This window comes from Ornithorhynchus anatinus, chromosome 13 (assembly GCF_004115215.2).
Source record: "Ornithorhynchus anatinus isolate Pmale09 chromosome 13, mOrnAna1.pri.v4, whole genome shotgun sequence".
Lineage (NCBI taxonomy): Eukaryota > Metazoa > Chordata > Mammalia > Monotremata > Ornithorhynchidae > Ornithorhynchus > Ornithorhynchus anatinus.
In genome coordinates, this window is record NC_041740.1 from 23,893,030 (window position 1) to 23,920,781 (window position 27,752).

General features: G+C 53.1%; 1 protein-coding gene across 3 annotated transcripts; it reads right to left on the reverse strand.

Moving 5' to 3' along the window:
- Positions 1-483: 483 nt before the first annotated feature.
- Positions 484-27,113, reverse strand: HBP1 (HMG-box transcription factor 1). Of its 3 annotated transcripts, none has more exons than XM_029077973.2 (11): positions 27,056-27,113; positions 22,075-22,258; positions 18,733-18,964; positions 14,830-14,965; positions 12,066-12,177; positions 11,867-11,979; positions 11,105-11,261; positions 10,097-10,241; positions 7,717-8,025; positions 1,580-1,721; positions 484-896 (listed from the first exon to the last, which is right to left on the reverse strand). In XM_029077973.2, the coding sequence occupies exons 1-11, from the start codon at positions 27,068-27,070 to the stop codon at positions 879-881; spliced, it is 1,563 nt and encodes a 520-aa protein (XP_028933806.1). In that variant the 5' UTR covers positions 27,071-27,113; the 3' UTR covers positions 484-878. The 3 variants fall into 3 exon arrangements, with proteins under 3 accessions (XP_028933806.1, XP_028933808.1, XP_028933807.1); XM_029077975.2 differs by having other exon boundaries at positions 27,074-27,089; XM_029077974.2 differs by lacking the exon at positions 27,056-27,113 and adding an exon at positions 26,120-26,141.
- Between the last annotated feature and the right edge of the window lie 639 nt (positions 27,114-27,752).

A 27,752-nucleotide genomic window follows, 5' to 3' on the forward strand; every position in this document is an offset into this window, starting at 1 on the left:
CACGTAGCTTTTTTTTTGTGTTTTTTTTTTACCGTTTTATTTGAAATAATATACAAGAATATAGTGTGCAAAATTTCGGGGTAACATCAAGATGTCCATGAACTGAAATTAATTGTACAGCTGTGATTCTTCACCAGAGACGACTCCTCCCCTCCCTCCCCCACCCCCCCCCCAACTCCTTAGGTAAGTGACACGAAAAGCCAGGATTGTAAAAGCGGCTGTATTGCGAATGGATCTCTGCTCTAAATTTAGACAGTCGGAGGAAAAAGTAAAGTGCAAGTGTTGCACGGCCGCTAAGTGCAAAAGTCTGGGGCCGCCTTCCGGAGGGGCCGGGACGAACCGGGAAGACGGAAAGGGGAGCAAGGGTCACGGCCTCCCAGCGGCCCCTGGGGATCGGGCCCGGGCTCCCCCCCGAGGCGCCCAGCTCACGGGCTGGGCACGGTCGGTGCCGGACGGGTTAAGAAGCAGAAAGGATCCGACGTATAAACAGCAGTTACGTGTTTTCCTAAATCCCCCCCCCCTTTTTTTGTACATGTCAAAATAAAACATTTTATACACTTCTCCTCCTCTCTAACTGGACTCTGTAGCACCACAGGATATCAATTTTCAAGCCTATAATACCTGATAGACATATACGAAGTCTGGAAGAAAAATAAGGCAATTTGGTTTACAACGATGATAGGTTTAGCTTACTTAATGCTCTATCGGAGAAAGCGAATCCTCACTCACGTCATCTCAAGACTCGACGCTATCGGTGTCGGCCGGGCGCGCGTCCGCCGCGGAGGGCGGGACCTGGTTCTTCTTAAGTCTGCCGTCTGGTTGGTTCCCGTCACGTGTCAACGGTTTCGTAGAGACTTAAGAGCGGTGAAACTCCGGGTTTAATGTTGCTGCGAACCCTGTGGACAGCGGAGGACCCCCTGAGCTCCGGCAGCTGCGAGGGAGGGTGGGTTCGCGGGGGGGCCCGCTTAAACCGGCGGCTCCCACCTTTTCTAGGACCCTGCTCTTTCCCATCCCCGACTCGGCCTGGCCGGCGCACTCCCGAGACCGTGAGCTTGTGGGCAGGGAACGTTTGCTGTCGTATTCTACTCTGCCAAGTGCTTAGGACCGTGCTTTGCACGCGGTAAGCGCTCAATAAATACGACCGGAAGAACGAACCACCCCCCGTTTCTTCCGAGTCGGGGCGGGCTCAGGGGGCTGCCAGCTCGGGCAATGGGGAACCTGGTTTTTTTGGGGGGGTTTTGACATGCTATTTGTTAAGCTCTCACTGTGGGTCAAACTCCGTTCTGAGCGCCGAGGGAGGTACGAGCTCAACGGGTTGGACACAGTCCCCTATCCCGCGTGGGGCTCTCGCAGACGAAGCGGGAGGGAGAACAGGAGAACTGAGGCACGGAGAAGGGAAGTGACTCGCCCGAGGTGACAGCGAGCATCCGGCAGAGCCGGGATTATAGAACCCAAGTCCTCTGATGCCCGGGCCCGTGCTCTTTTCACCAGGCCACTCTGCTTCTCCCGGGGGAAGGAGGGCGCTGGGCCCCCGGGCTTTCCGCCCCCCCCCCCCCCGGGGCTCAGGCCGCTAACCTACCGAATTGGTTCGTTTCCGTTTCCAACAGTCGGGATTTAGACGCTTTTGTTCTTCGGCCAAGGCCTTGGCTTCTAGTGTGTATATCCTCCTCTCCTCGTTATTCATTTTCTTCCACTTGTCACCAAGAATCACACTTATGGCTCTGCAAAACAAATATTTACAGAACGTTCAAGGCAGGAATTTGGTCACTCCTTGACCTGCCCTGCCCGTCCCCCCCCCCCCCCCCCCCCCCGTCAAGCACTCGGTTTAAAGAAGGAAAAATGACATCGACATCCTCCTGCCCCACCTAGGAAGGGGATAAGGCCCAATCATCACTAGTAACTGTGGTGTTTGTTAAGAGCTTTCTATGCGGCAGGCACCCTTCTAAGCGCTGGGGTAGATACAAGTTAATCGGGTTGGAGACGGTCCCTGTCCCGCATAGGACTCGCGGCCTTAATCCCCATTTCACAGAAGAGGGAACTGAGGCACAGAGAAGTGAAGCGACTTGCTCGATGTCACACAGCAGACGAGGGGAGGAGCGGGGATTAGAACCCAGGTCCTTCTGACTCCCAGACCCGCGCTCTGGCCCCTAGGCCACACGGTTGAGCGCGGACGTCGGGACAGCCCTGCCCCGGGTGTCAAAGGAGATTTAAAATCCACCTCAGACGGAGACCGATACTCCCCGGTCGGCAGAGTCGGCCCGGTTCAGGTTCGAGGGGAAAGGGTGCGGGTGAAGAGCCTCAGTACGAGCATTTAGCACAGTGCTCTGCGTACAGTAAGCGCTTAGTAAATCCGACTGAAGAGGCCCCGAAAGCACGGGCATCCAGCTGGTGTGCCCAGGCTGACCCCGATCGGTCGCGGGGGATCCCGGGGCCCGACGGTGCTGGAGACGGGGGGCATCATTTGCCGTCGGTCAGTCATATTTACTGAGTGCCTTCTGTGTGCAGAGCACTGTACTGAGCGCTTGGGAGAGTACAATATAACGATCTGACAGACACGTTCCCTGCCCACAAAGAACTCAGAGGACGAGCTTACAGTCCACAGTCCGATTCCATCTCCCCCACTGACCCCTACAAAATGGGGGTGTCAGACCCGGGCCACCACCTCCTTGCCCTCCCCACACACCAGCGGGACCACGTCTTCTTCGACCGCACTGCTCCTAACGCCCACGCTGGGGCTAGTCCGGAAGCTCGCCGTGGGCAGGGAATGGGTCTGTTACACTGTCACAGCAAGCGTACTCTCCCAGGCGCTTAGTACAGTGCTCCGCACACAGGAAGCGCTCGACAAATCCAACTGACCGACAGGAAGTGCTCACTCACCGCTGCCGCCGAGGACGGCCAGAGATGCGGCCCACGCTTTCAACCCAACCGGGGGGAGGCCCGAAGGGCAGTTGGCCCAAGGCCAAGGCCTGCAGGAGGGATCCCACCGCAGTAAAGGAGGAGAGAAAACCTCACCACAAATAAGCTACAACCCCACTCTCGGTTCAGATAAAAACAAGCTTTAACTGGCCGCGCTACAATCCCATCAATCGACGGCAGCGAGCCGCTACGACGCAATCCTCCCTTCTCTTCCGTCTCCACACGAAATCTCTACCGCAGCAACAAGGGTCGGGGGCGGTTCAGGAGATGCTGCATGGCCCCGGGGCTAGAGCTAGGGTTCTAATCCCCCGCTCCTCCACTCGTCTGCTGCGTGACCTCGGGTAAGCCGCCTCCCTTCTCGGGGCCTCGGTTCCCTCATCTGTAAAATGGGATGAAGACTGTGAGCCCCACGTGGGTCATGGACTGAGTCCAACCTAACTAGCTGGTATCTAGTACAGTGCCTGACTTAACAAATAGCATCAAAAAGGCTTGCACATCTTCAGGCCACACCAGAAGAGAGGGTTCCTTCCTTCTAGCATTCGTCTGTTCCTTCTCTTAAGAAGTCACGCAGCACAGAGACCTGTTAACGACTCCCGCCTAACCGTTTTTCATTCTGAATCGTTTTGCGGTCACCTCTCCCAGTTAAGAGCCAGCCACCGTGTCTCTTCCCCGCTCCCAAAATGCTAAGAGGCAGAAAAGGGTGGGGAACGTGTCCGCTGATCCCAATGTTCTGCACCCTCCCAAGGGTTTAGTCCGGTGCTCCCAACACAGTAAACGCTCAAGAAATAACCACCGACGGCCGCGTTCCCAAGTTACCCTTCGTCAGAGGGAGGGGAGGTGGGAAGTCTACACGGCCTAGACGTTCGGCCACGGTGGCCGACGACCCCCACCCTGTAGGGTGTCGGGGGGGGGAGAACGGGAGAACACAGACTGGACCGGGAGAAAGGGCCATGGGACCGGAAACAGAACGATGAAGCACAGGCTGAGGTTTCAAGGCCGATAAGCGAGTTTGGTTTACAGGAAAAGCTTTGGGGGTCCGAAGTTTCATCTAAGTGAAGGATGACGACCCGACATCTTTAAATTCTCTAAGGGTGGATGTTAGCATTCGCCAAATTCCCTCCAGATAAAAGTTTGATTGCCTTTAAAACCATTTCTGGATTACAGATTTTAGTCAGGAATTAAGTTCCACGACCCTGAATGTTTCCCTGGGAATTGAGCAACCACCTTCGAGGTATTTACCGGGCACCTCTGGGGTGCGGAGCACTCAAGGTAGACACCCGGGGGGCCCACAACAGATGCAAATAAAGCCTGGGCCTGGGAGCCTAAAGACCTGGGTTCCCACCCCAGATCTGCCACTGGCCCGCTGTGTTGGGCAACTGACTCTGTGCCTCCGTTTCCTTCAAACCACACAATGGAATCGGTAACTGTTCTCCCTCCGACTTGGACTGTGAGCCTCGTGTGGGGCAGGAACCTGCTCAGCCCCAATGCTTAGAATAGTGCACGACACCTAGTAACTGCTTAACGGATACCATAAAATTAAAAAAAACCAACAGACCAGGCTCCCTACTCACCAAGACCGTATAATCGAGAGGGGGAACCATGGCAGACACAAACTATAAGTCTACGGGCAATCTCGATCACCTCCGTTCCGATCTGAAAGCAATCGTTCCGGCGTGTGGCACCCCTCCCTCGCCAACCAGGCCGAGTCCTTCAGCGAGGGGCAGTCGGATGGTGGCCGGCCTGGCTAGACAGACTCCCGCCAGAGGCCGCGGGCGCCTAAAGGGAGTCCTACAGGTAGTGGGACGGGGGTTAGAGAGGCCAAGTGGACCCGCTGCTCACTGGGAAGGGCCGTGAGCAGCAAGTTGGCAAACCACGGCCAAGGACTTCACGCGGGCCGCGCGTCGAGCCCGGGGGCAACAACTGCCCGAACTCACGGGCGGCCCTGGATCACCGCGGCTTCGGAGAACGGGGAGGAGCAAAGCCCACAGGCAGGCAAGCAGGCGCGTGGCCAGGGAGACGGCGAGCCGGCCGAGAACGAGAAACGCCCCCGCTAGAGCCGCAGTTCTGGCTCGAGGCACATCCGGGCCCGTTTCCACCCGCATGGCCGGGGGCCGGGAAGCCACCTTCCTGCCACCTCCGTCCCCGGGGAGGCCCCAACGAGGCCGTTCTCGGGACCGCGGCGGGGTCCGAGGGACACGAGGGAATCGGAGATCTGCAAAGAAGCAGCAGGGTCACGGACGGACCCATCAGAGCCCCGAGTTTCTTCTGCAGGGGAGAAAGCTGAAGCTGCACGGTCCTTTGAAGAATGAGAGGCTAAGAGGAGAAGCTGGTCGATGTGATTTGATTTGTTTGGATAAATCCCCCCCGAAAGACAGTCCATCGGATGACCCCGTATTTGGGGTCGGGGGTGCGGGGCGGAGAGGGCAGCCCCGCACCATCGCCATATTCTTGGCGGATTTCAATCCCTCGATGGTTTTTTGGGGGTTTTTTTACGACCTCGCCGGTGTCCACTGGTCTGTTCTGGAGCAGAAGAGGAGTTTCTGAGAAAGCCCGATTTTCCCAAAGCCACTTGGTCACTTCTGTGATTAAGTATTTCATAATCAGCGGGGCCCAGCTCCCCCGATATCTGCAAAATTCCCGCCGTTCCTCATAAAGCTGCCCGGCTGCCTTCCGTCCAACACAACGAAGGCAGCGAGCGGCACCCCCGGACTCCTGCCCTCGGTGGACCCTAAGACCATCCCCCAGCTTGCTACGGTTTTTTTCCTACGGGAACGGAGGGAAGGAACAGAGGATGGCCGCCCTGGCCAGTGCTTCCGGTGAAATGTGGCCTGCCTCCTCGGGGCCCGCGAGAGCCCGGGCAGAGCAGGGGTGGGCGCGGGCCCCGAGACGGGGGCAACCGAGGCCCGGTGGCGAAGAGGAACCGGAGGGACCGTTCTGTGGAGGAACTCGGAGTAGGTGGCCCGTGGCGGCCTAGTAGATAGAAGCCCGGGCCCGGGAGTTGGAAGGACCTGGGTTCTAATCCCACCTTTTAAAACTCACCTCCTCCAAGAGGCGTTCCCAGACTGAGCTCCTCTTCTCCCTCTACTCCCTCTGCCATCCCCCCTTTACCTCTCCGCAGCTAAAGCCTCATTTTCCCCTTTTCCCTCTGCTCCTCCACCTCTCCCTACTATTGAATAAATACTATTGAATAATCCCAACACTGCCCCTCGTCTGCTGGGTAATAGCAATAATGATGATGGTGTTCGTTAAGCGCTTACTATGTGCCAAGCACTGGGGTAACAGGTTGTCCCACATGGGGCTCACAGTCTTCATCCCCATTTTACAGATGAGGTAACCGAGGCCCAGAGAAGTGAAGCGACTTGCCCCAAGTCACACAGCTGACACGTGGTGGGGCCGGGATTGGAACCCACGCCCTCCGACTCCCGAGCCCGTGCTCTTTCCCCCAGGCCACGCCGGGTGACCTTCGGCAAGTCCCTTCACTTCTCCGGGCCTCAGTTCCCACATCTGTAAAATGGGGGTGAAGACCGTGAGCCCCGTGTGGGACAGGGACCGTGTCCAACCCGATTTGCTTGTATCCGTTCTAGTGCTCGCTACGGTGGCTGGCACACAGTAAGCGCTTAGGACAGTGCTCTGCACGTAGTAAGCGCTCAATCAATACTGTCGAATAAGTGCTTGGCAAATTCCACGTATTATTTCTATCATTATAGTTATTATCTCTGTAGGGTTAAGGTCCAGAGACATTGGGAAACCAAAGACCTTCACCCGGGGGATTTGCCTAATTTATCGAGACCCAGAAAACGAGGGGCTCTACCCACTGGTCACTGTCTTTCTTGCCTGGCTGAACGAGCACGGGCACCTTCCAACATTTACACGCTTTCCCCTTTTAAGGAAACGACAATCTCTCTGGGGCAGAGACAAGGCTCAAAATTCTCAAGGTAGACGGGGACAGACGGAAGAGCCTCCCGGCCAGCAGACCAGAGGCCGGGGCCTGATCTCTTCCCAACCGGAGCCGGCCGGACCCCGCCGGACCCCGCTGACCCGCCAACTTCTCCAACCAAGCCTCTCCGGCGTATTAACAACAACAATAATAACGTCGGCATTTGTTAAGCGCTTACTATGTGCAGAGCACTGTTCTAAGCGCTGGGGGAGGTACAGGGTCGTCAGGTTGTCCCACGTGAGGCTCACGGTCTCAATCCCCATTTTACAGATGAGGTCACCGACGCACAGAGAAATTAAGCGACTCGCCCACAGTCACACAGCTGACAGGTGGCAGAGCCGGGATTCGAACCCATGACCTCTGACTCCCAAGCCCGGGCTCCTTCCACTGAGCCACGCTATTCCCTTCCCAGGTTCGCAAAAGGCACGAGGGGAAGATGTTTCCTTTCGGGTACGACGCGGAATAACTTTTCTCGGGCTCGACGTGACGCTTCAAGGACCGTTCCACCCAGCGAGTGTGACGCTCACAATGCTTAGCTTCAACGACCGGCTGCCCGCCCCGATTAAGAGCTGACTTCAGTTACCGCCCGGATCCTAACGAGGAAAACGGCCTGTCGGAATGGGAGAAGCCTCCCTCTGCCGTGGGACGTGGCTGGTGATATGGGTCAGATATAATTTTGATTTTTGTCAATCGAACGCTCCAAATCAAACCCTACACGACCAGGTCACATCCGCCGAAAGAGACGCAAACCTTTCGCCCAACCGAGGACCGGATGCCGGTACAACCTTGCTTTTTCAAAGAAAAACACGGTCACTGAGGAGGCCCCCCTGACCTCGCCCCCACTCCAAAGGTTCGCGCTTTACCTGTTATCTTTCCCTGGATACATCTGAGTATATTCCACTCGGTACTTTTTGGCAAACAGCATGAAGGCATTCATTGGTCTTTTGCACTTGCTGGGCGAAGGGGCACTCCCCGTGCGGGCTGTCCCTGAGCTTTTGAGCGCTCTACTGTACAAAGAATCCGACGGCCCGCCAGAGACCCAGTTTCTGCCACAGCCCGGTCTCTCGAAATCTTGGCTCCCGGGCCCTCCGCCGGAGAGGGAGGCCCGACGTTGGCGGGCCATGCTGCTCAGCACGTAGACGGCGGAGGAATCCAGGGGCGTGAAGTCGTAACTACAACGAGAAGGCGAGGCCCGTCAGCCAACCGCTCAGCGGTCTTTACTGCGCGCTTACTGTCTGCGGGGCACGCAACTGAGCACTCGGGAGAGAGCAATGCCGTTGGTAGACACCATCCCCGCCCGCCAGGAGGTTCCAGTCTAGAGAGGGAGACGGGCGACGGAAGTCAATTACCTCACCTACCCCGCCTAATCGTCGCCCCCATCCTGCTTCTGGCCTGGAATATTCTCCCTTTTCATATCTGAAAATGACTCTTCCCCACTTTCAAAGCCTTAATGACGGCCCAACTCCTCCAGGAGGCCTTCCCCGACTAAGCCCTCCTTTCCTCTTTTCCCACTCCCTTCTGCGTCGCCCTGACTTGCTGCCTTTATCCATCCCCACTCCCGGCCCCGCAGCACTTATGTCCAGATCTGTTATCTATTTCTATTACTATCTGTCTCCCCCTCTAGACTGTGAGTTTACTGTGGGCAGGGAATGGGTCTGTTTTATTATACTCTCCCAAACGCTTAGTACAGTGCTCTGCACACGGCAGGTGCTCAATAAATACGATTAACTGTGATACGGGAGATGGCAGGGTGCAAGTTTCGGTCTCTACGTACTACGGGGCCGGGGGTGGGGGGTGTATCGAGACAGCACAGGTCGAGGAGAGGTAATGTGGGAATACCGGAGGAGAGGGAATACCTCTGGCCATAAATCAGGTGCAGCCAGTGACTGCAAAATGTGGCCAGAGTTACTGACTCGAAATCACCCAGAGAGGGCAAAATTATGCGTGTCCCCCACCAGAAAGAGACCAGCAGGCTTCACCGTGGCGTCTACGACAGTGCAAAACCCACACGACAATCCCAGAGGTTTTACTCTCGTTTACCTTGATGGACAAGGGGGGCGGGGAGTCCATCTGCTCGAAGCGTGTGCTAATTCTGTTGACTTGTGCTCTCCCAAGGGGTTAGTACAGTGCTCTGCATGTAGTGAGTGCTCAATAAATACCACAGATGGGCCAAATTCCCTATTGAGAACCGGGCTGGCTCGTCGGGCTGGGCTACGACCGAGTCGACCCGACCCCCTCGGGGCGCCCAACGAGGGGGGTACGGGCTTCATCAAGCTCCGGGAAGCAAAGCCCCCAGGTGGGCGCCGGGGCGGAGATCGATCTTTGAAGGCTTTTTCAAGCCCACGGTTTTATGCAAATAGATCTGTCCTGACACACGGGCAGGGGAACGTCGGTATCGTATGCGCCTGCGAATTAATTTCAAAAATGGAAAAAATCCCCGGTTCCATTTTCGGGGTGACAGAGATCGGGCCCCTCCTCGGGGCGCTAACGCCGGACGGCGTCGCCCTCTAGTGGCCCGGGCGGGATCCGTCCCTTCCCCCAGTTTGGAATTTTTCTCTTTTGGAAACTTGGGATGGATTTGCTGGAGGTCGACGGGGGCGTCGGCGAGGATCTCAACCCCCACCATCGGATCTGCGACATCGTTTTCAAGTTCCCGAGGCTCCCCGACCAATTCTCCCCGGAGGCCCGTGCCGAAGATAACCCCGCCCCGCACGGTTTCGCGGCCCGATCCGGGCTCTGAGAAGGCTCTCCGGGGATGTGGCCAAGGAGGTGAACCGGGGCCGTCGGTGAGCGGGAAAACCGCACGATGCTCCGGCTAATACCGTTCTCTGCCCCTGGACTGGAGCCAGGAGTCCCTTTCCCGCAGGCCCCCCCAGGGGGCCGGGCTGCCTCCTCCCCCGGGGGCCTGCTCTCACATCCCTGGTTGTTCCTGCCTCTGAGCTCAACAAGCCGCCCTGGGAGCCTCTCTCTGCTCCCACGAGCAGAGCTTTAAGCGCTTCAGGAAGCTGAGGCCCCCTGCCTTGAGACACACATATCGCTCACTACCATTCACCACTTTCCAGGTAATGAGATTTCCAGATAATTAAGAAAGGCCCTCATTCCCCGCGACTTCACACCCAGCTCTTTCCTCTCAACAAAATGACCCCTTTAGTCATTTCCATACTTTGGGTGTTCCCCCGACCCCCACGTCCCCTGAATCAACACCTAGAGCCCCCCTTCTTCCATCGGTCCCCCCCGAATTACCTTTTAAATGTATCAAAAACACCTGAATCATCGAAATTAATGGCATCGGGGTGTCCAGGAGGTAGACATACATCGCCGACGTGAACTTCACAGCACGGGATGCCATGCCGAACCACAGTCAGGCTGGGATAAAACGACGACCATCCTACGGTTTTAGAGAACGGAATCAGGTGAGAAGTGAACAGAGAGACTTGTCAACAGCAGAAGGAACCTGGTCGTTGGGACCATCTGAACCTTTACACTTCAAGCCGGAATGAATTCCACGAGCAACGCCAGACTCTTCGGCTCCCAGTTAACATTAACCGCTCAGGCTCCGGCCCTAGCTAATCGGGCAGAGGAAGAGTTGAGCCGGAAGGGGTGTTTTTCCCGTGGGTTTCAGACGGAATTACGTAATGGAATTATAGACCCCTGCTCCAGTGACGTGACGCCGGAAGGAGGGGTTTTGCATCCTAACACGGCTCTCCTACTGCGCGCGGGCTCTGTCGGGAGCTTAACCGAGAACTGACTTCCTAGAAAACCTCCTTTAACTTATGATGATGGCGCGCTTACCGGTTGCCAATCACTGTTTCAAGTACTAGGGTATATTTGGAGTGACTATAGAGATAGTCACTCAAACGAGAGCCTACGAAAACTGGACCGGTCACGGACCCCAACGTTCAGAACAGTGCTTGACACATAGGAGGTGCTTAAACAAATACCAGAGTTATATAAGTAATCAGGTTGGACACAGTCTGGGTCCCAAATGGGGCTCCCGGTCTTAATCCCCATTTTACAGGTGAGGGAAACTGAAGTTCAGATAAGTGACGTGACCCGCCCAAGGTCACAGAGCAAACAAGCGGCAGAGCCGGGATTAGAACCCGTGTCCTCTGACTCCCAAGCCCGTGCTCTTGCCACTAGGTCATGTGCACATGATCCAAATGTGTGCTATATTCTGAAACAATCCATTATTCCACGCAAAAGACTGTGCTATGTTTTGTGGGATGAAGTTATTTTCCCGGCAAGGTTTACCTTTATTTCTAACATAGAAAGGATGGTCCAGTTTACACTCAACGCTGAGTAAACCGTCTTCTACTGTACCCGGATCGAAAGTCAACTTCAGAACAGACTCGCCAAAGGAAACGCTTTCTTCATGGGATAAGAGCTTTAACCCATCAGATCCATAGTCCTGGAAACACAAGGCAGTATCAGTAATGCCATCTCTCGCCTACCGCTTTTATTTTTCCGGAACATTTTCACGTGTTTCAACCTGCCCTCTCGACAGCCCTGTGGGATAAGGGGAGGTAGGCGTTGTTATCCCCATTTTACAGGTGAGGAAACAGTCCCAGAGAGGCCAAGTGTCCTACCCAAGGTCACAAAGCAGGCCTGGAGCAGAGACCCAGATCTCCCAACTCCCAGGCCAGGGAGTTCATTCATTCATTCGTATTTATTGAGCACTTACTGTGTGCACAGCACTGTACTAAAGCTTGGGAGAGTACACTATAATAAATAGACACATGCCCTGCCCACAACAAGCTTTCTTTCCACTAGACCAGCCTACCTCCCCAGTTAAAAACAGCCACTCAAATGAGAGCCTGCAAAAACACCTATCCGGCCATCTAGCACAACTCTCTCGTATTACGGCCTTGTCGTAAAAATTCAAAAATAAAAAGAAAAGGAAAAAGACTGCCCTATGCCCGACCCATTAGGCTTTTAGGTTTAGGCACCCAAGTGGCTCAAATTCTTGGAGGCAGAGGGAACTAAAGATGGCAACTCAGAAAATGCCAACCTTACCTTTTGAGTACCCATGGGGAGATCGTCTTCACCGTCGCAGCCCTCCGCCCTGGCAAACTCTTCGACATCCTGCCATTCCTCGTTGTGCCCCTTGTGAAAGCACAGGCGGGTGCCTGGATGGGAGGAGAGGAGTATCGGGACTCTGGCCCTCAAGACCAGGATGGGTGAAAAGAGGCCGGCGGGGCCTCGGGCCCGTTACCTTTCAAAAAGCAGTGCCAGACGGTGGAAGGCCAAGAGTGGCACCATCCCAGGTCGTCGTCATCCGAGAGGGAGGACATGCAGAAGATCCCAGATTCTGACTCACTATTTGCCTATTGGGAAAAATGAGACCCATCAAATATAATCTAATAACAGCCGTCACATCTCCATCAAGAGGCCTCCCCCGATTAAGCCCCCCTCTCCCCGACTCCCTCTCCCTTCTGCGGCATCTAGGCATTTGGATCCGTGCCCTTTGGGCATCTGGCCCCACAGCACTAATGTCTGCTGTCTTCCCCCTCTAGACCGTGAGCTCACTGTGGGCAGGAGGGAACGTGGCTACCAACTTTTGTGCCGTACTCTCCCAAGCGCTTAGTACAGCGTTCTCTGTATACAATAAGTGCTCGATAAATACCACTGACTGACTTATTATAGGTCAATAAGCACCGGGGTAGATATAAGATAATCAAGTCAAACTCAGTCCCTGTCCTACGTGGGGGCTCAGACTAAGTAGGAGGGAGAAAAGTTATTGAATCTCCCCTTTACACATGATGAGACTAAGGCACAGGGAGACTTGTAACTTGCCCAGGGTAGGCGGCAGAGCGGGGCTGAAAACCCTGGTCCTCCGATTCTCCAGCCGTGTTTTTTCCGCTACGTTAGGCTGCTTGTATGCGGTGACTAACCTCAGACCTCACCACACCCGGCATTTACCGGCCACCAGTTGTGCACAAACCACTGCCCTGGACATCTGAGCTCCTACAACGGACGAGGTTACAACTAAAGGGGAGTCTTTCAGCTCCTCACGTCCAAAGTGAGCGACTGCAACTCTGCCAAGCAAGGGCAGGTCATAACTGTCTCTGAGAACTCATTCCTATCGATCGGTCGGTGGGATTGAGTGTTCACTGCGTGCAGAACACCGTACTAAGCACCTGGGAGAGGACGAAACGACAGTTGGTAGACCCGTTCCCTGCCCATGCGAGCTTACGGATCTATCAATCAATAAATGGCATTCACCGAATGCTCACTGTGTGCAGAACGCTGCGCCAAGCACTCAGGACAGCCAGACACAACAGAGTTGGCAGACGTACTCTCTGCTCACAAGGACCTTTCGGTCTAGAGGGGTAGACGGACAGTGATTTAAATATATGAATTACGGACATGTACATAAGTGCTGTGGGGCTGAGGGAGGGATGAATATCACGAGCTTAGAGATCGAAGGGTCGAGGTGACACAGAAAGGAGAGGGAGTACGGGAGGAGAGGATTGAACTGGGGAAGGCCTCTTGGAGGAGATGCGATCGTTAAGAAGGCTTTGAATGAGGGGAGAGCGCTGGTCTGGCGAGTACGGAGGAAGGAGTTCCAGGTAAGAGGGAGGATGCGGGCGTGAGGTCGGCGACGAGATGAAGGAGGAGGTCGGGGCAAAGTAACCTGACTCCAGAGGAGCAAAGTGTGCGGGCTGGGTTGTAGTAGGAAAGCGGCGAGGTGAGGTAGGAGGGGGGAGAGGTGACTGACTGCTTTAAGGCCGACGGTAAGGGGTTTTTCTTTAATGTGAAGGTGGATGGGTAACAACTGGAGGTTCTTGAGGAGTGGGGAGACGTGGACCAAATTTCTTGTCGACAAATGATCCGGGCAACAGAGTGAAGCATGGCTTGGAGTGGGGAGAGACAGGAGGCAGGGAGGTCAACGAGGAGGTACGATGCAATAGTCAAGGCGGGATGTGATAAGTGCTTGGCCAGAGAAGGAGCAGTTTGGATGGAGAGGAAAGGGCAGATTTTAGCGATGCTGTGACAGGATTTGGTGGCAGACTGAATATGTGGATTGAATGAGAGAGATGAGTCCAGGATAATACTAAGGTTATGGGTTTGTGTACTACAGAGATTAGTGATGTTGATGGGAAGGATAGGGGGAGGACAGGGCTTGGGCAGGAAGATGAGGAGTTCCTTTTTGGACAGGTTGAGTCTGAGGTGTCAGCGGGACAATCAGGGAGAGATGCTCTGAAGACAGGACGAAATACAAGACTGTGGAGTCGGGGAGAGGTCGGGACTGGAGAGGTAAATCTGGGAATCATCCGTGTAAAGATGAGAGTTGAAGCCATGGGAGCAAATGATTTCTCGAGGGGAACGGATGTACATTAAAAATAGAAGGGGACCCAAAACTGAGCCTTGAGGGACCCCCGCTGAGAGAGAGGGTGGAAGGCAGAAGAGGAGCCCACAAAAGAGACTGAGAATGAGAGGCCAGAGAGGCAGGATGAGACCTAGGAGAGGACTGTCAGGGAAACCAAGGTTGGATATTTCAAGGAAAAAGGGGTGATCCACCACGTCTAAAGCAGCTGAGAGGTTGAGGGGGATTAGGCTGGAGTAGAGACTGTCGCATTTAGCAAGAAGGAGGTCACCGGTGACTTTTTGAGAGAGCATTGGTGGAGTGAGGCGGGGCGGAAACCAGATAGAAAGGACTCCAGGAGCCAACTGGTGGAGAAGAAATGGAGGCAGAGGGAGTAGACAACAACTAAATCACCTTTCCCCAACCCCAGGAGTAAAATTTATTGGCAATTTTAAGCAACGCCCAGAAGTCCAGGGCCACTCTCCCTCACATTAATATGGGCAGGAGAGTTAGTCTTCGGCTCCCAGGCAGCCCAATGTATACATCCGAACATAAAGATTGGAAGAAATTTCATTAAAAAAAAAATAAGATTTCAACTGCCAGACCAACCTGATCATCGATAACTTGAACCGCTAATAAGTGCCCCGAAAAGGCCCAGCCCCCAACTCACCCTTTCGTGTCTGACTTTTGCTTCCTCCTTCCAGAGATGATTGGAGAAGGCTGGTTCACTCTTGGCAACTGCAGGCGGAGGGCGGGCATAGGAATGCAAACTTTTGCTCGTCGCTATTATGTGCACGGGAGATGATCTAAAAGGGGCAAGCATTTTCCACAGTCAAACCTCGGGAAAACAGGAAAGACATTTGCCGATTTTCTACCCGACTTTTTTCTTGAACCCTCCCCTCTTAGAAGCTCGTGTTCAGTTTCGAACACCTGACGCTCCCTTCGGGTTTGTTCTAATAACATAGTCAAGGCAAATTGTTGAGGACAGGGACCGTGTCTACCAACTCGGCTGTACTGTGCTCTCCCAAATGCTTAGTACAGTGCTCTGCAGACAGTAAGTGCTCACTAAGTATCACTGATTGATTTTCAATAGTTTCTTTTTGCTAATTGTATTTTATGGCTAATACTCCCAAAGGGCCCGGTCATTTATCCTGAGCCTGACGGAACTGCAGCACACAGACACAAACTGAGCCCGTCGCGTCCCCAGAGATATACACCCAATGGGATTCTTCCACTGTGCCGCTAACAAGCGGTTGGCATCAAGAATTTAAAAACCATTCACTGAATAGCCATTATGCATCAGACATTAATGATCACTCTTTTCCTGAGGGGGCGGGAAATGACTTCTCCAAACTCCACCAGACTTTCTTTTCCAAAATAAGATTTCCCTATAAGGTCTACCAGGATGAGCTGGGCCAGAAGGCCACAGATGAGTGTAGAATAAAAAATGGATGCTACGGAGACTCGCTAGTGCTGATTTGGGCCCTGTGGAAGGAGGAAACAGAGGAGGAAGAAGAGGAGGGAGAAGAAGAGAAGGACAAGGCAGTAGGGACTAAAAATCTTGGGTTCATATAGCAGCGCTCCTTAAGGAAGGCCCACAGCAACCAAACTAGTGTGCTCCTGACTTTCCCCTTTGGCACAGGTCAAGTTCAGTCAGAGTCAGAAAAGTTCCAGGAAACACAAAATTAAAGGCGTGAGAGAAGACAAATGTATTTAGCACCTGAAACGCAACACTCTTCCTCTACTCCTTCCCTTCCCAGTTTATAACATAGCTATGGGATTTCAAAATGGGTTTCCCTCTTCTTGAACCTTTTCTCTGATGACACAGAAACCCAACTGATTCTCGGGAATGGAGAAAGCTGGGCTTTCGTGGTTTTTTGTTTTTTTTACATCATACTTTATTGCAAGCTCTGTTGCGCCAATCCTAGCACATTCTCCCTTCAACTCTGTGTCTCAACAGATTCAACATTTCGATATATCCGGCCTCCGTTAGTTGGTATTATTTTGGACCGAGAAGATTGGTTAAGAGAATGGATATACTGGCTAAAAAGAGATCTTGATTCTATTCCTGCCTGTGAAACTGACGGGGAAAAAATTCACTTAACCAAGCGCTTAGTACAGTGCTTTGCACACAGTAAGCACTCAAAAAACACCCTTTACGGTTCTCATTTTTAAAGTGTCTTTCTAGTGAAATGTTTGCTCCGCTTTACAATTACTGCCTCATAATTTGCCATCCTGGAAGCTGAAAATCCTAACCCCAATTTAGAGATAAACTAATGATAATAATAATTATGGTACTTATTAAGTTCTTAGTATGTGCCGAGCACTGTTTTAAGTGCTGGGGTAGATACAAGTTCTGCATCAGGTACATCAGGTTGGACGGACACAGACTCTGCCCCACTGAGGGCTCACAGTCGTAATCCCCATTTTACAAATGAGGTAACTGAGGCCCAGAGATGTGAAGCGACTTGTCCAAGGTCATACAACAGGCAAGTGGCAGAGCCGGGGTCAGAATCCATGTCCTTCCAACTCCCAGGATCACGCTCTTTCTACAACACTACGCTGCGAACTGATGGTTGTTGAAAGAGGAAAACAATTCACATCCGGTGAGCCCCATGTGGAAAAAGGACTGTGTCCTACCTCATAATCTTGGATCTACCCAGTGCTTAGTACAGTGCTTGGCATATTTGTCTTGTGCTGTTGAGTCGTCGCCGATCCACAGCGACTCCTTGGATAAATCTCTCCCAGAACCTGCAGTCGTTCTGGTAGTGTATCCGTAGTAAGTGCTTAACACACGTCACAAGAATAACCACAATAATCTCTCACTTCTCCCTGGAACACCCTCCCTGGCTTGAGGAAGCACTGAGAGACAGTGTCCGATGGGGACGACTTGAAATTTTCTGACAGAGTATGAATATTAAGAGCCTGTCTGTCCTCCAAAAGAGAGGTTAGGATGCAAAACAGGGTTACAATATAAAACGTACCTCAGAGGAAAACTAAAACCTTTCTCCCATTAAATGTCAGCTTTCCTGGGGGGTTTTGTTTGAAAATGGTATTTCTTAAGCGCTTACTATGTACTAGGCACTGTAGTAAGTGCTGGGGAAGATGAAAGCTAATCAGGTTGGACACAGTCCATGTCCCACATGGGGCTCCCAGTCTTAATCCCCATTTTACAGATGAGGGAACTGAGGCACAGAGAAATGAAATAACTTGCCAGAGGTTATACGGCAGACAAGTGGCGGAGCCGGAATTTGAACCCGGGTCCTTCTGACTCACGGGCCAGTGCCTTATCCACTAGGCCGTGCAGCTTCTCTCTGCGACTGAATAAAAACGAACTGGCTGTTTAACTGAAGTGAGATAGTCGGAAAGCTGGCTGGAAGCAGGAAGATTTTTAAGGACGCTCTAAAGAGATAGCCATGAATCTCTCAGATGAAGATATTTTTTAAGCTTTACTAGTAAAGTCTGTTGCCCCAAAATAGCAGCGGCTTCCGAGTTCCTTTAGGCTGCTGCAGACCCCTTTTTCCAGCACCACTGACAAAAAGATGGGACCCCCTCATTCCCCCTTGCAGTCTGTCCTAGCTCTCTCCACCTTTGCAAATTAGGAAGTGAACCGATTACCTGGGCCCCTACCACCACCTTGAGCTTTCAATTCAGCTTTCCGTTCAACCGAAGCGATGCAATAAATCAGTGGAACACACTTCCCCAGTGATCAGAAAGGGGGCTGAACTATAAAGCAGTCAGCGATCCAGCGGCAGAAAGAAAGGCTTAGCTTAGGGTATTCTGGCTGCAGCTCATCAGGGAAAAAACACACCCCGTCAGGGGCTGCACTTCGATAAACCACTGCATTACCTCTGGGATGTCGGCAAGGGGCCGAGAATAACCCGTCGCCTCTGTAAACTAGTTCCGAGGTGGTCCTTCGGTGGGATGGCTACCAAACCGTTTGACATTAACCTTCCCAATCCATTCCCTTTCGACCTCAGAGATTTCATTCTCAAGAGTTCGGAGGTCAACTTTGCTACGGAAGTCCACCTTTAGAATTTTCTCCCTCGCCTTGAGAATTAAGCCTGAAACTGTTGGCTGAAGTCCGAGGCCTACGTACCCAACGGATTCAGAGTTTTTATTTACTTTTATCTGTGAAAGGTACACGTACCCATAATTTTTCCAAAGATGAATGGGGACATTTTCCTACAATCCAAGAATAAGTGGGCCCACACTTCTTTAGACCATAAATTTTCCATTACTCACAAATGGAGCCTCCGCTTTAAAAAAAATCTGGCCTTGGTCAATCCCAGCAAAGCTCACTGGCTGTGAGCCTGCTGCCTGGCATCCTCCTTTTTCCAGCCCACGGTCGTTCAGAACCACCGGCTCAGTCTGCCTCATCTGCCATTTGGATTTTTCCCCGCCCTGCTCTTCCTCGCCAGGGCGGCTAATCGAGACAGGGACTGGGCTTGGTTTCCAAATTCCAACCGAACGACCCCTCCACGGAAGCCGCATTTTAAAAAAAACAGCCGCTAAATCCCCGCTGTCGAAGACTTTTCCACCTGAAAGCCGCAAGTGAAATCGGTGTTCCTACCTGTTATAAAATGAGCACTGCATAAGAGGACTCTGAGGACTAGTGGCTATGTTTGCCAGTTCTGTCAGCCAATTCACCCCGTTTTCATTAGAATAAGCGTTTTCTGACATTTCTGAGGTACGTTGGTTCCAAGGAGGCCTGGAATATTCTTGATGAGAAACATCTGTACTAAGGTGGAAGACGGCAGATTGGGTAGAATCATTCTGAACAGCCTGAAGTTCGGGAAGGTCATCTACGAATACAAAAATTATATACAGGTGACAAATATGTCCTCTAGAAAATGGGTAAAAAGCGTTCGAAACTTCACATCCACGTAGGCGATAACTTCAGACCCTAGACCGAAACAACGTTTGAGTAACAAGCAATGGTTCCGAGCTAGCTTCCACAACCCTATCAATCTGGATTTGATGGACCAGCAGACTCAAAAAATGCAATACCCAAACTGACTCATTTTCCAGTTCAGTAAGTGAAACTTACTGTAAACAGACTGTTGGATATTTATAGGCAAGAAGACTTCTTCACTTCTACAGCTCCATTTGGATGAGGCACATTCTACAACCATTTACAGAATAACCAGAGCGTTTTCACACATCAAAAGCAATGGAAGTCACTTGAACTGTTGGGCCTGTCAAAGCTGATTTGCTACACGCGGAAAAGGGAACCCAAGCCATGCCTTCTGAATCGAACCACTGGGCCACCCAGCCCAACATTCTGCCTCCGAGCGGGGCAGTCACCAAGGGTGTTTGAAGGAAGGGGTGGTTTCAGCAGGTATCAATCCTACAGCTAGGAACACACCAGCTAATCCTCTCGACTTTTCCTTCTAAAATGCAATGTGTTCTATATAACCTCCCCCCGAACCAAAATACTTTGCTGCCTGAAATTCTGGAGTCCTGAGTTCTAGGAGTTTCCTTCCCAAGCGGTAAAGTTCTGCAGTTTTCTTCTCTCTTGAACCGTAATGTTCTGCATTTTTCCTCTCTCTTGAACCTGCCACCTTCAGGTTTCGATGGGTGCGCTCTGCAATGTGGTAAGCGCTCGGTAAATATGAGAATGAGATACGACTGAATGAATGGGTGCTCATTAGTCTTTGGAGGTATCGGGTTTGGAGATCCAATTCCAACCGTTGGAGTCCGGATCTTTTCGGCTTACCCTCCCACGGAAGTGGTTTCAACTCCCACCATTTCAGTGGCCTCCGATGTGCCTAGTGAACAAAGAAGCCCTGAGGGAGGGCTCTGTTTGGGGCCAAAGTTACGCCCGGGGTGACTGAGTAACATTTTCTGGGCTGCTGGGAGTCGCGGGTCTGGTTATTTTCCCTCGAAGGGAAGCCCGGAACGCTCCGCTTCCAATTCAGGACGGGAATCACTTCTCAATTAGAAGCTCAAAAGGGGGCATGGCTCGGGGTGCCGCCCCCAGGGGCATCTCTACCTGGTTTGAACCAATCCAAGTTAGATAGGAGAAGGCAAGGTGATTGAGTGCTCTAAAGCTGACGGTGAGGAGATTCGGTTTGATGTGGAGGTGGAAGGGCAACCACTGGAGGTTCTTGAGGAGTGGGGAAACGCGGCCTGAAGGTTTCTGTAGAAAAATGATCCAGGCAGCGGAATGAAGTGTGGATTGGAGTGAGGAGAGACAGGAGGCGGGGAGGTCATCAAGAAGGCTTTTACGGTAATCAAGACGGGATAGACGATGTGCTTGGATTAACGTGATAGCAGTTTGGAGGTGGGGAGGGAAGGGTAGATTTTAGCCGAGTTGTGAAGATTGAACCAACAGGATTTGGAGACAGATGATGCATATGATTCCCAAATCTACATCCCCAGCCCTGATCGCTCTCCCTCCCTGCAGTCTTGCATTTCCTTCTGTCTTCAAGACCTCTCTACTTGGATGTCCTCCCATCACCTCAAACTTTACATGTCCAAAACAGAACTCCTTTATCTTTCCACCCAAACTCTGTCCTTCTCCTGACTACACCATCACTATAACAGCACCGCATTCCTTCCTGTTTCACAAACCCATAACTTTGGCATTATCCTTGACTCCTCTCTTTCCACCCCATATGTTCAAACTACCACTACACCCTGCCAGTTCAACCTCCACAGCACTGCTAAAATCCATCCTTTCCTCTCCATCCAAGCTACTAACCATGTTAATCCAAGCATTTATCCTATCCCACCTTGATTCTTTATCAGCCTCCATGCTGACCTCCCAGCCTCCTGTCTCTCCCCACTCCAGTCCCTATCAGGCTCCTTGCCAACTTCCCTGCCTCCTGTCTCTCCCCACTTCAGTTAATACTTCACTCTGCTGCCCAGATTATTTTTCTGCCTGCTTTGTTGTTAGATTGTATGTACTATCCCCCCTGCGCTTAGTACAGTGCTCTGCACATGGTAAGCCCTCAATAAATGTTTGATTGTCACACTGAATGTGTGGGTTGACTGCGAGAAGAGTCAAAGATAAATGCCAAGGAGATGGACTTGTGAAGCAGGGAGGATGGTGGTGTTGTCTGCAGTACTGGAAAAGTCCAAAGGAGGACAGGATTTGGATCGACACCTGGGCATATATGAAAAGGGGGAGTGATGCCCCGCAATTCCATAAAACTGAGCGAACGGCTGACTTGCAAAAGGAGGGGAAGGGCCAAGGGAGTCAGGGACGGAGGGGACAAATCCTCTAAGACCCCCCCTCCTCGGGGACGCAACTCTCACCAAATCTCAATAACCATTTCGACAGAACCACCTCTCCCACTTTCGGGAAGACCTGTGACCAACGGTCCATCTTAGGGCAAAACCTTCAACGGGGCACAACTTTTCCTGCCTTCCTCCCTCAAACACCAACGCGATCCAGCTTCTCTGACTCCAAGAATTCTTTCCTACTCGAGACAGCCTCCATTTCTCCCCAACCCATTCAGACTCTGCTTTTGAGGGAGGTCTCCAAGAATGTTTCTTGAAGCAAATGCCTCTCGCCCGCCAAAAGCCTCATTCTCATAGAAGCCTAAAATCCCCACTCAACTCCCTTCTTGGGACAGTCCGTATCTCATTGCAGGATTCTTTTCCCGCTGAAATTCTCCCGCCAGAACATTCTCTGAGAGATGTTCTCATGTGGGGTACACTGCCTCAAGTTGGCAAGGTTATTTAGTAATTCGTAATAACTTTGAACAACTGTGATACTGAAAACCGAGGGTTAGTCTTAGTCTTAAATCACGCCCCAAAGGCGCAAGAGCAAAATTATCTTGAAAATTCCTAAAATACTGAGTCCCCCGCGCAGGCGAAGGGCAGGAGGAACTAGCTTAGAGTGCAGACTAACCTGAAGCCTAGAGAGACACTTTCATCGTTCTGGAAAGAATATGAAAATGTTTACCAAGCTCCATGTGCTCGTCGCAAGAAGCATATCCAGGTGAGGATGGCACGTTCTCATTGCACTGCAGCAACTCCAATGACTCGCTCATTCCAGAAGCCCTTTTGTCCATTACCAGCAGGAGTTTCTGAACTGCATTCGGCATCTGATTTGTCTTCACTTCCCACACCATGTTACGGTGGTTCGACTTAAAAGAAAATAACACAGGAGTGAGAAGATCACATCGTGTGAATATTAACCAAATAGAGCAGCTATTTGAGATATCAATTTGGATTCCTCCACCACACTGATTTTTCACCAAAACCCATTTACTCTCTCAGGCTTAGGTCCTTTGCCCACAATGTGGTCTCCAATCAACTGCTCCTACTTCCCAAGCGAAGCAGTGTGGCCTGGTGGAAAAAAACCCAGGCCTGGGAGCCAGAGAACCCGAGTTCCAATCCTAGCTCTGCCACTTGTCTGCTGTGTGACCTTGGGACAGTCTCTTCCCTTTTCTGGGTCTCAGTTACCCCATCTGCAAATGGAGATTCATTACCTGTTCTCCTTCCTACTTAGACTGTGAGCTCCATATGGGCCCGGATTATCTATCCCAGCGCTTAGTAGGGGGCTTGACACATAGTAAGCACTTAAATACCAGTATTTAATCATTCAATCATATTTTTTGAGCTCTTACTGTGTGCGGCGCACTGTACAAAACGTTTGGGAGAGTACAATATAACAATAGACACATTCCCCGCCCACAACGAGTTTAAGAGTCCACAGGGGGAGAGAGATTAACATAATTAATTACAGATGTGTACATAGGTGTTGCGGATCAAAGAGAGCTACTCCTTTCTTGTCAGGGGTATATGCCACTTGGAATCCGTAAAGCCCATTTCTTCTGCAGAATGTACAGTACTTTGTTGGTCTGTGAACTCCCTTAGGGTGTCCTTGGGGCCAAGTCTACCGTATAACCCTGTAACATGCAGCACCCTCCTCGCTTGAGGATTTCTGCAGGAACACATCAGAGCCAGACGCTTCACCGTTTTACAAGGCTTCGGTTGGGGAAGGGACTTCTCAGAGGCCGGAGCTAAAGGTCAGCCCCCACCTTCTGGCCAAGGCTCTAGGTTTTAAAGGGTCTCCCCTTCCTCAATGGCGGAGAGCATGGGGTCCGTACCATCTATATTAAAAAAAACCCTTGTCTTTGAGGTGGGCGGTTCCACCCACCTCGGTGGTCGTGTCAATGGAGTGTGGCCCAGTGAAAACGGCCTAGGCCCGGGAGTCAGAGGACCTGAGTTCTAATCCCAGTCTGTGTGTCCTTGGGCAGCTCATTTCACTTCTTCGGGTCTCATCTATAAAGTGGGGGTTCAATACCTGTTCTCCCTCCTACTTAGACTGTGAGCTCTGCGTGGGAAAGGGGCTGTGTCCGAGCCGATTAACATGTATTTACCCCAGTGCTCAGAACAGTACTTGACACCTAGTAAGAGCTTAAGAAATACAATGATGATGATGATGGCTCCTCCCGAGTAAAACACTGGATCTTTCTCTATTTACTTGAAGTCCTACCCTTTAGTGTGCACGGCAATTCGATGAACCCTACGTGTATTCAATGGACTGAACAAGGCTGATTGTATCAGAGATTTCTTCTACCTCAAAGACCGTAAGAAAAAGTTTCAGTCTGTTCACTAAATTAGTGATTTCAGTTCATCAAAAAGAGCATTTCACCTAGCCATTCAACTCCACTTTATACTTTGGCAGGCAAAATAAACTAATCCCCCAGTAACAGAGTACTCTTACTATTCTACGTGAGTTTAAGCCTCAAATTTCAAACACACCTATTTTATTTCTTTCACTGTCATTTTCCCACTAAATACGATGAAATTGAGGGTCTACATTGGTGACTTTGTGAAAACTACCTATGGGGGAAAAGTGTAATAAAGCATAAAAATGATACCCTTTCGGTACTTTATAATTTCTATAAAATTTCTATAAAATTTCGAAATGCAAAATTGAGTGTTGAATGTTTTCAAGAAAAATGTCTCATTTAAAAACTGGTAATTGAAATCATGGTGTGTTTAGTGCAGTGCTCTCCACCCAATAAGCACTCAGTACCACTGACTGAATATCCTGAATCTGTATAGTGCTTTTATTCTTTAAAAGAGTTTTGCCACGACGTAGTTCATTTTACGCACCTAGCATCCCAATGAGGTAGGGAGTGCCATGTACCCTTAAATATCCCCATTTCCAGACGAGGGAACTGAGGCACAGAGAAGTCAAATCGCTTATGTAACGTCACTGAGCAAGGTAGAGGAAGGCTGGGAATTCATGCCTGCCTTCAGGACCCCTGGTCCTTTCCACTAAAACCACAATCCTTCCACGCAACGGTTTCCATTTATTAATAAATGGCCACTTTCAAGTGATTTCTATTTTTCACTGATCAAAAGGAGTTCAGATGAGCCTTCAGTAGCACCCGGGGAGTGGACGGCCTAGTGGGAAGAGCCTGGGCCTGGGAGTCAGTGGACCTGAGTTCTAATCCCACCGAGGGAGACCCCTGCCCAGTGACGGGCTTGCAGTCTAAACGGGGAAGAGGGACAGTAGAGCAAGCCAGAACAAAACAAAAAGACATCATCATCAAGATAAATACACTCAAGGGGCCGGTCACCTCATTCACAAAATAAACAGGGCGAGCGATTGGATCAACGTGGTATATGTATTTACGCGTACACCCCCCCACATAGTAATGTGTTCGAATCCCCGCTCTGCCCCTCGTCAGCTGTGTGGCTGTGGGCAAGTCACTTCACTTCTCGGTGCCTCAGTTCCCTCATCTGTAAAATGGGGATTGACTGTGAGCCTCACGTGGGACAACCTGAGTACTCTGTATCTACCCCAGCGCTTAGAACAGTGCTCCGCACATAGGAAGCACTTACTACCAACATTATTATTACCCCAGCTCTTAGAACAGTGCTCTACACATAGTAAGCGTTTACAAATACCCACATTATTATTATTAATGTGGATATTTGTTAAGCCCTTACTACGTGCCGAGCACTGTTCTAAGCGCTGGGGTCAACAGAGGGTAATGAGGCGGTCTCCCGCGGGGCTCAGGGTCTTCACCCCCCTTTTACAGATCTGGCCCCCGAGGCACGGAGACGTGCAGTGACTTGCCCAAGGTCACCCGGCCGGCAAACTGGGATTAGAACCCACGACCTCTGGGGGTGTAGACCTTCCCATATAGGTAGACATACCAACTAGAGAAGCAGCGAGGCTCAGTGGCAAGAACCCGGGCTTGGGAGTCAGAGGTCGTGGGTTCGAATCAAGGCTCTGCCACTCATTCATTCATTCATTGTTGGTATTTGTTAAGCGCTTACTATGTGCCGAGCACTGTTCTAAGCGCTGGGGTAGACATAGGGGAATCAGGTTGTCCCACGTGGGGCTCACAGTCTTCATCCCCATTTTACAGATGAGGGAACTGAGGCACAGAGAAGTTAAGTGACTTGCCCACAGTCACACAGCCGACAAGTGGCAGAGCTGGGATTCGAACTCATGAGCCCTGACTCCAAAGCCCATGCTCTCGGCAGCTGGGGGGCCTGTGGGCAAGTCGCTTCACTGGGCCTCAGTGACCTCATCTGGAAAATGGGGATGAAGACTGTGAGCCTCCCGTGGGACCACCTGCCGACCCTGTATCTACGAAGCAGCAGTGGCTCAGCGGCGAGAGCCCGGGCTTGGGAGTCGGAGGTCGTGGGTTCGAATCCCGGCTCTGCCACTCGGCAGCTGGGGGCCGGTGGGCAAGTCAGGTCGCTTCTCTGGGCCTCAGTGCCCTCATCCGTAAAATGGGGATGACGACTGTGAGCCCCACGGGGGACAACGTGATTCCCCTGTACCTAGCCTGGCGCTTAGCACAGGGCTCCGCGCACAGTAGGCGCTTAGCAAATACCAACACTATTATTACCCCAGCGCTTAGAAGAGTGCTCCGCACATAGCAAGCGCTTAACAAAGGCCAACGTTATCATACACGCCTGCGGGCGCACAGGTGGACGACTAACGGCGGCGACGGTCCCCGTTAAGCACTTACTTTGTAGGAGGCGCCGTCCTAAGCGCCGGGGGGGCTGCGCGCAAACCGAGGGGGGCCCGGGGCGGCCCCCGGCCTCCACCCCCATTGTCCGGATGGGGAAACTGAGGCCCAGAGCGGCGAGGCGGCGGGGCTGCGCAGCCTCTCTCCGGGGCTCGACCGTCCTCTCCCCGGCGCTTATGTCGGTGCTCTTCGCCCAAGGCCCGAGCGCGGAGCGCCGCTCCGGGCCGCCACGGAGCCTCGGGGGCGGCGGAGCCTCAGGACGCGGCGGAGCCTCAGGGGGCGCTGCGCGCATGCGCCGAACGGAGCCACGGGCGGGGGGGGGGGGCGGGCGCTGCGCGCATGCGCCGACCGGAGGCACGGGGAGGGGGCGGGCGCTGCGCGCATGCGCCGACCGCAGCCAGGGGGCGGCGCGCGTGCGCCGTCCGGACCCACGGGGAGGGGGCGGGGGCGCGCGCCGGGGCGGCGCGCGTGCGCCGTCACGTGCCCCCCCGCGGCCCCGCCCCCGCCCCACCCCCGTCACGTGACCGGCGGCTGGCCGCGCCGCTTGTTTACCCCCGGCCGCAGCGCGCAGGCGCCCCGGAGCCCATTCATTCGAACTGCGTAACAATGAGCCCCGGGGCCCCCGCGCCGGGCCGGGCCGGGCCGGGCCTGGCCGGGCCGGGCCGGGGGGAGGGGAGGGGGCTCCCCGTCTCCCTCCCTCCTCCCCTCCTTCCCGGCCCCAGGCAAGCCGCCGGGCCGCCGAGGACGGGGGCGAGGTCGCCTTTCGGCGGCGCCCCTCTGCGCAGCCCGCTTCTGTCGCCCGGCCGTCCGGCCCCCGTCCTCCCGGCCCCGCCACTGCCTCTCGCCGACCGCGGCGGGGACGGCACGACAACGGCGGGGCCCTCCGCGCCTCGCCGCCGCCGCCGCCGCCGCTCACCCCAGACTTCCCCCGCTTACCAAACCCGTCGCCATTACCGAGTCGTTCAAGCTTCTCCTTCCCCCCTCCCCGTCCGGCCCGCCGGGAGGCCGGCCCGGCCCCCCGCCGCCTCGCCCTCTCATTGGCCCGCCCGATCGCCGGCCCACCCCGCCCCTCCCCCCATTGGCTGCTGCGGGGGTCCCTCGCGGCGGCCGGTGGCGCTTTAACCCTCCGGCCCCGCCGATTGGACGAGCCGGCTGTCACTCGGGCGGCTGCCGCGCTCCCATTGGGCCGCTGCCCGGCCGCCGGGGGCCGAGGGGCCTCATGGGTAGGGAGTCCTGGGCGCCGCCTCCGGACGCCGGGGTCTGCGGCGGCGGGCGCGGGCGGGACTACAACTCCCGGCATCCCGCGCGCGGCCCGGACTCGATAGTAAACAAGAGTCATAGGGACACGTGTATCGGCTGCTTTGTTTTGGTGTCTGGCCGGGGAGGTGGAGGCCGGAGGGAGGAGCTGCCCGGGCCCTGCCCTGCCCCTTCTCCGGGCACCTAAGAAGAAGAAGAATCAATAATGTTGGTATTTGTTAAGCGCCCACTACGTGCGCAGCACACAGATACAGGTCGTGCCACGTGAGGCTCGCAGTTAATCCCCATTTTCCAGACGGGGCCACTGAGGCCCGGAGCAGTGAAGTGACTGGCCCACAGTCACACAGCTGCCAAGTGGCAGAGCCGGGATTCGAAC

Excerpts from the sequence above, each read along its gene's own strand:
- HBP1 (XM_029077973.2), bottom strand. Across the intron at positions 18,965-22,074 it reads CGACGAGCACATGGAGCTTG|ATGACCTTCCCGAACTTCAG; the intron begins GTAAACATTTTC and ends TTGTATTCGTAG. Across the intron at positions 8,026-10,096 it reads GTTTTTGATACATTTAAAAG|TTACGACTTCACGCCCCTGG; the intron begins GTAATTCGGGGG and ends TTCTCGTTGTAG.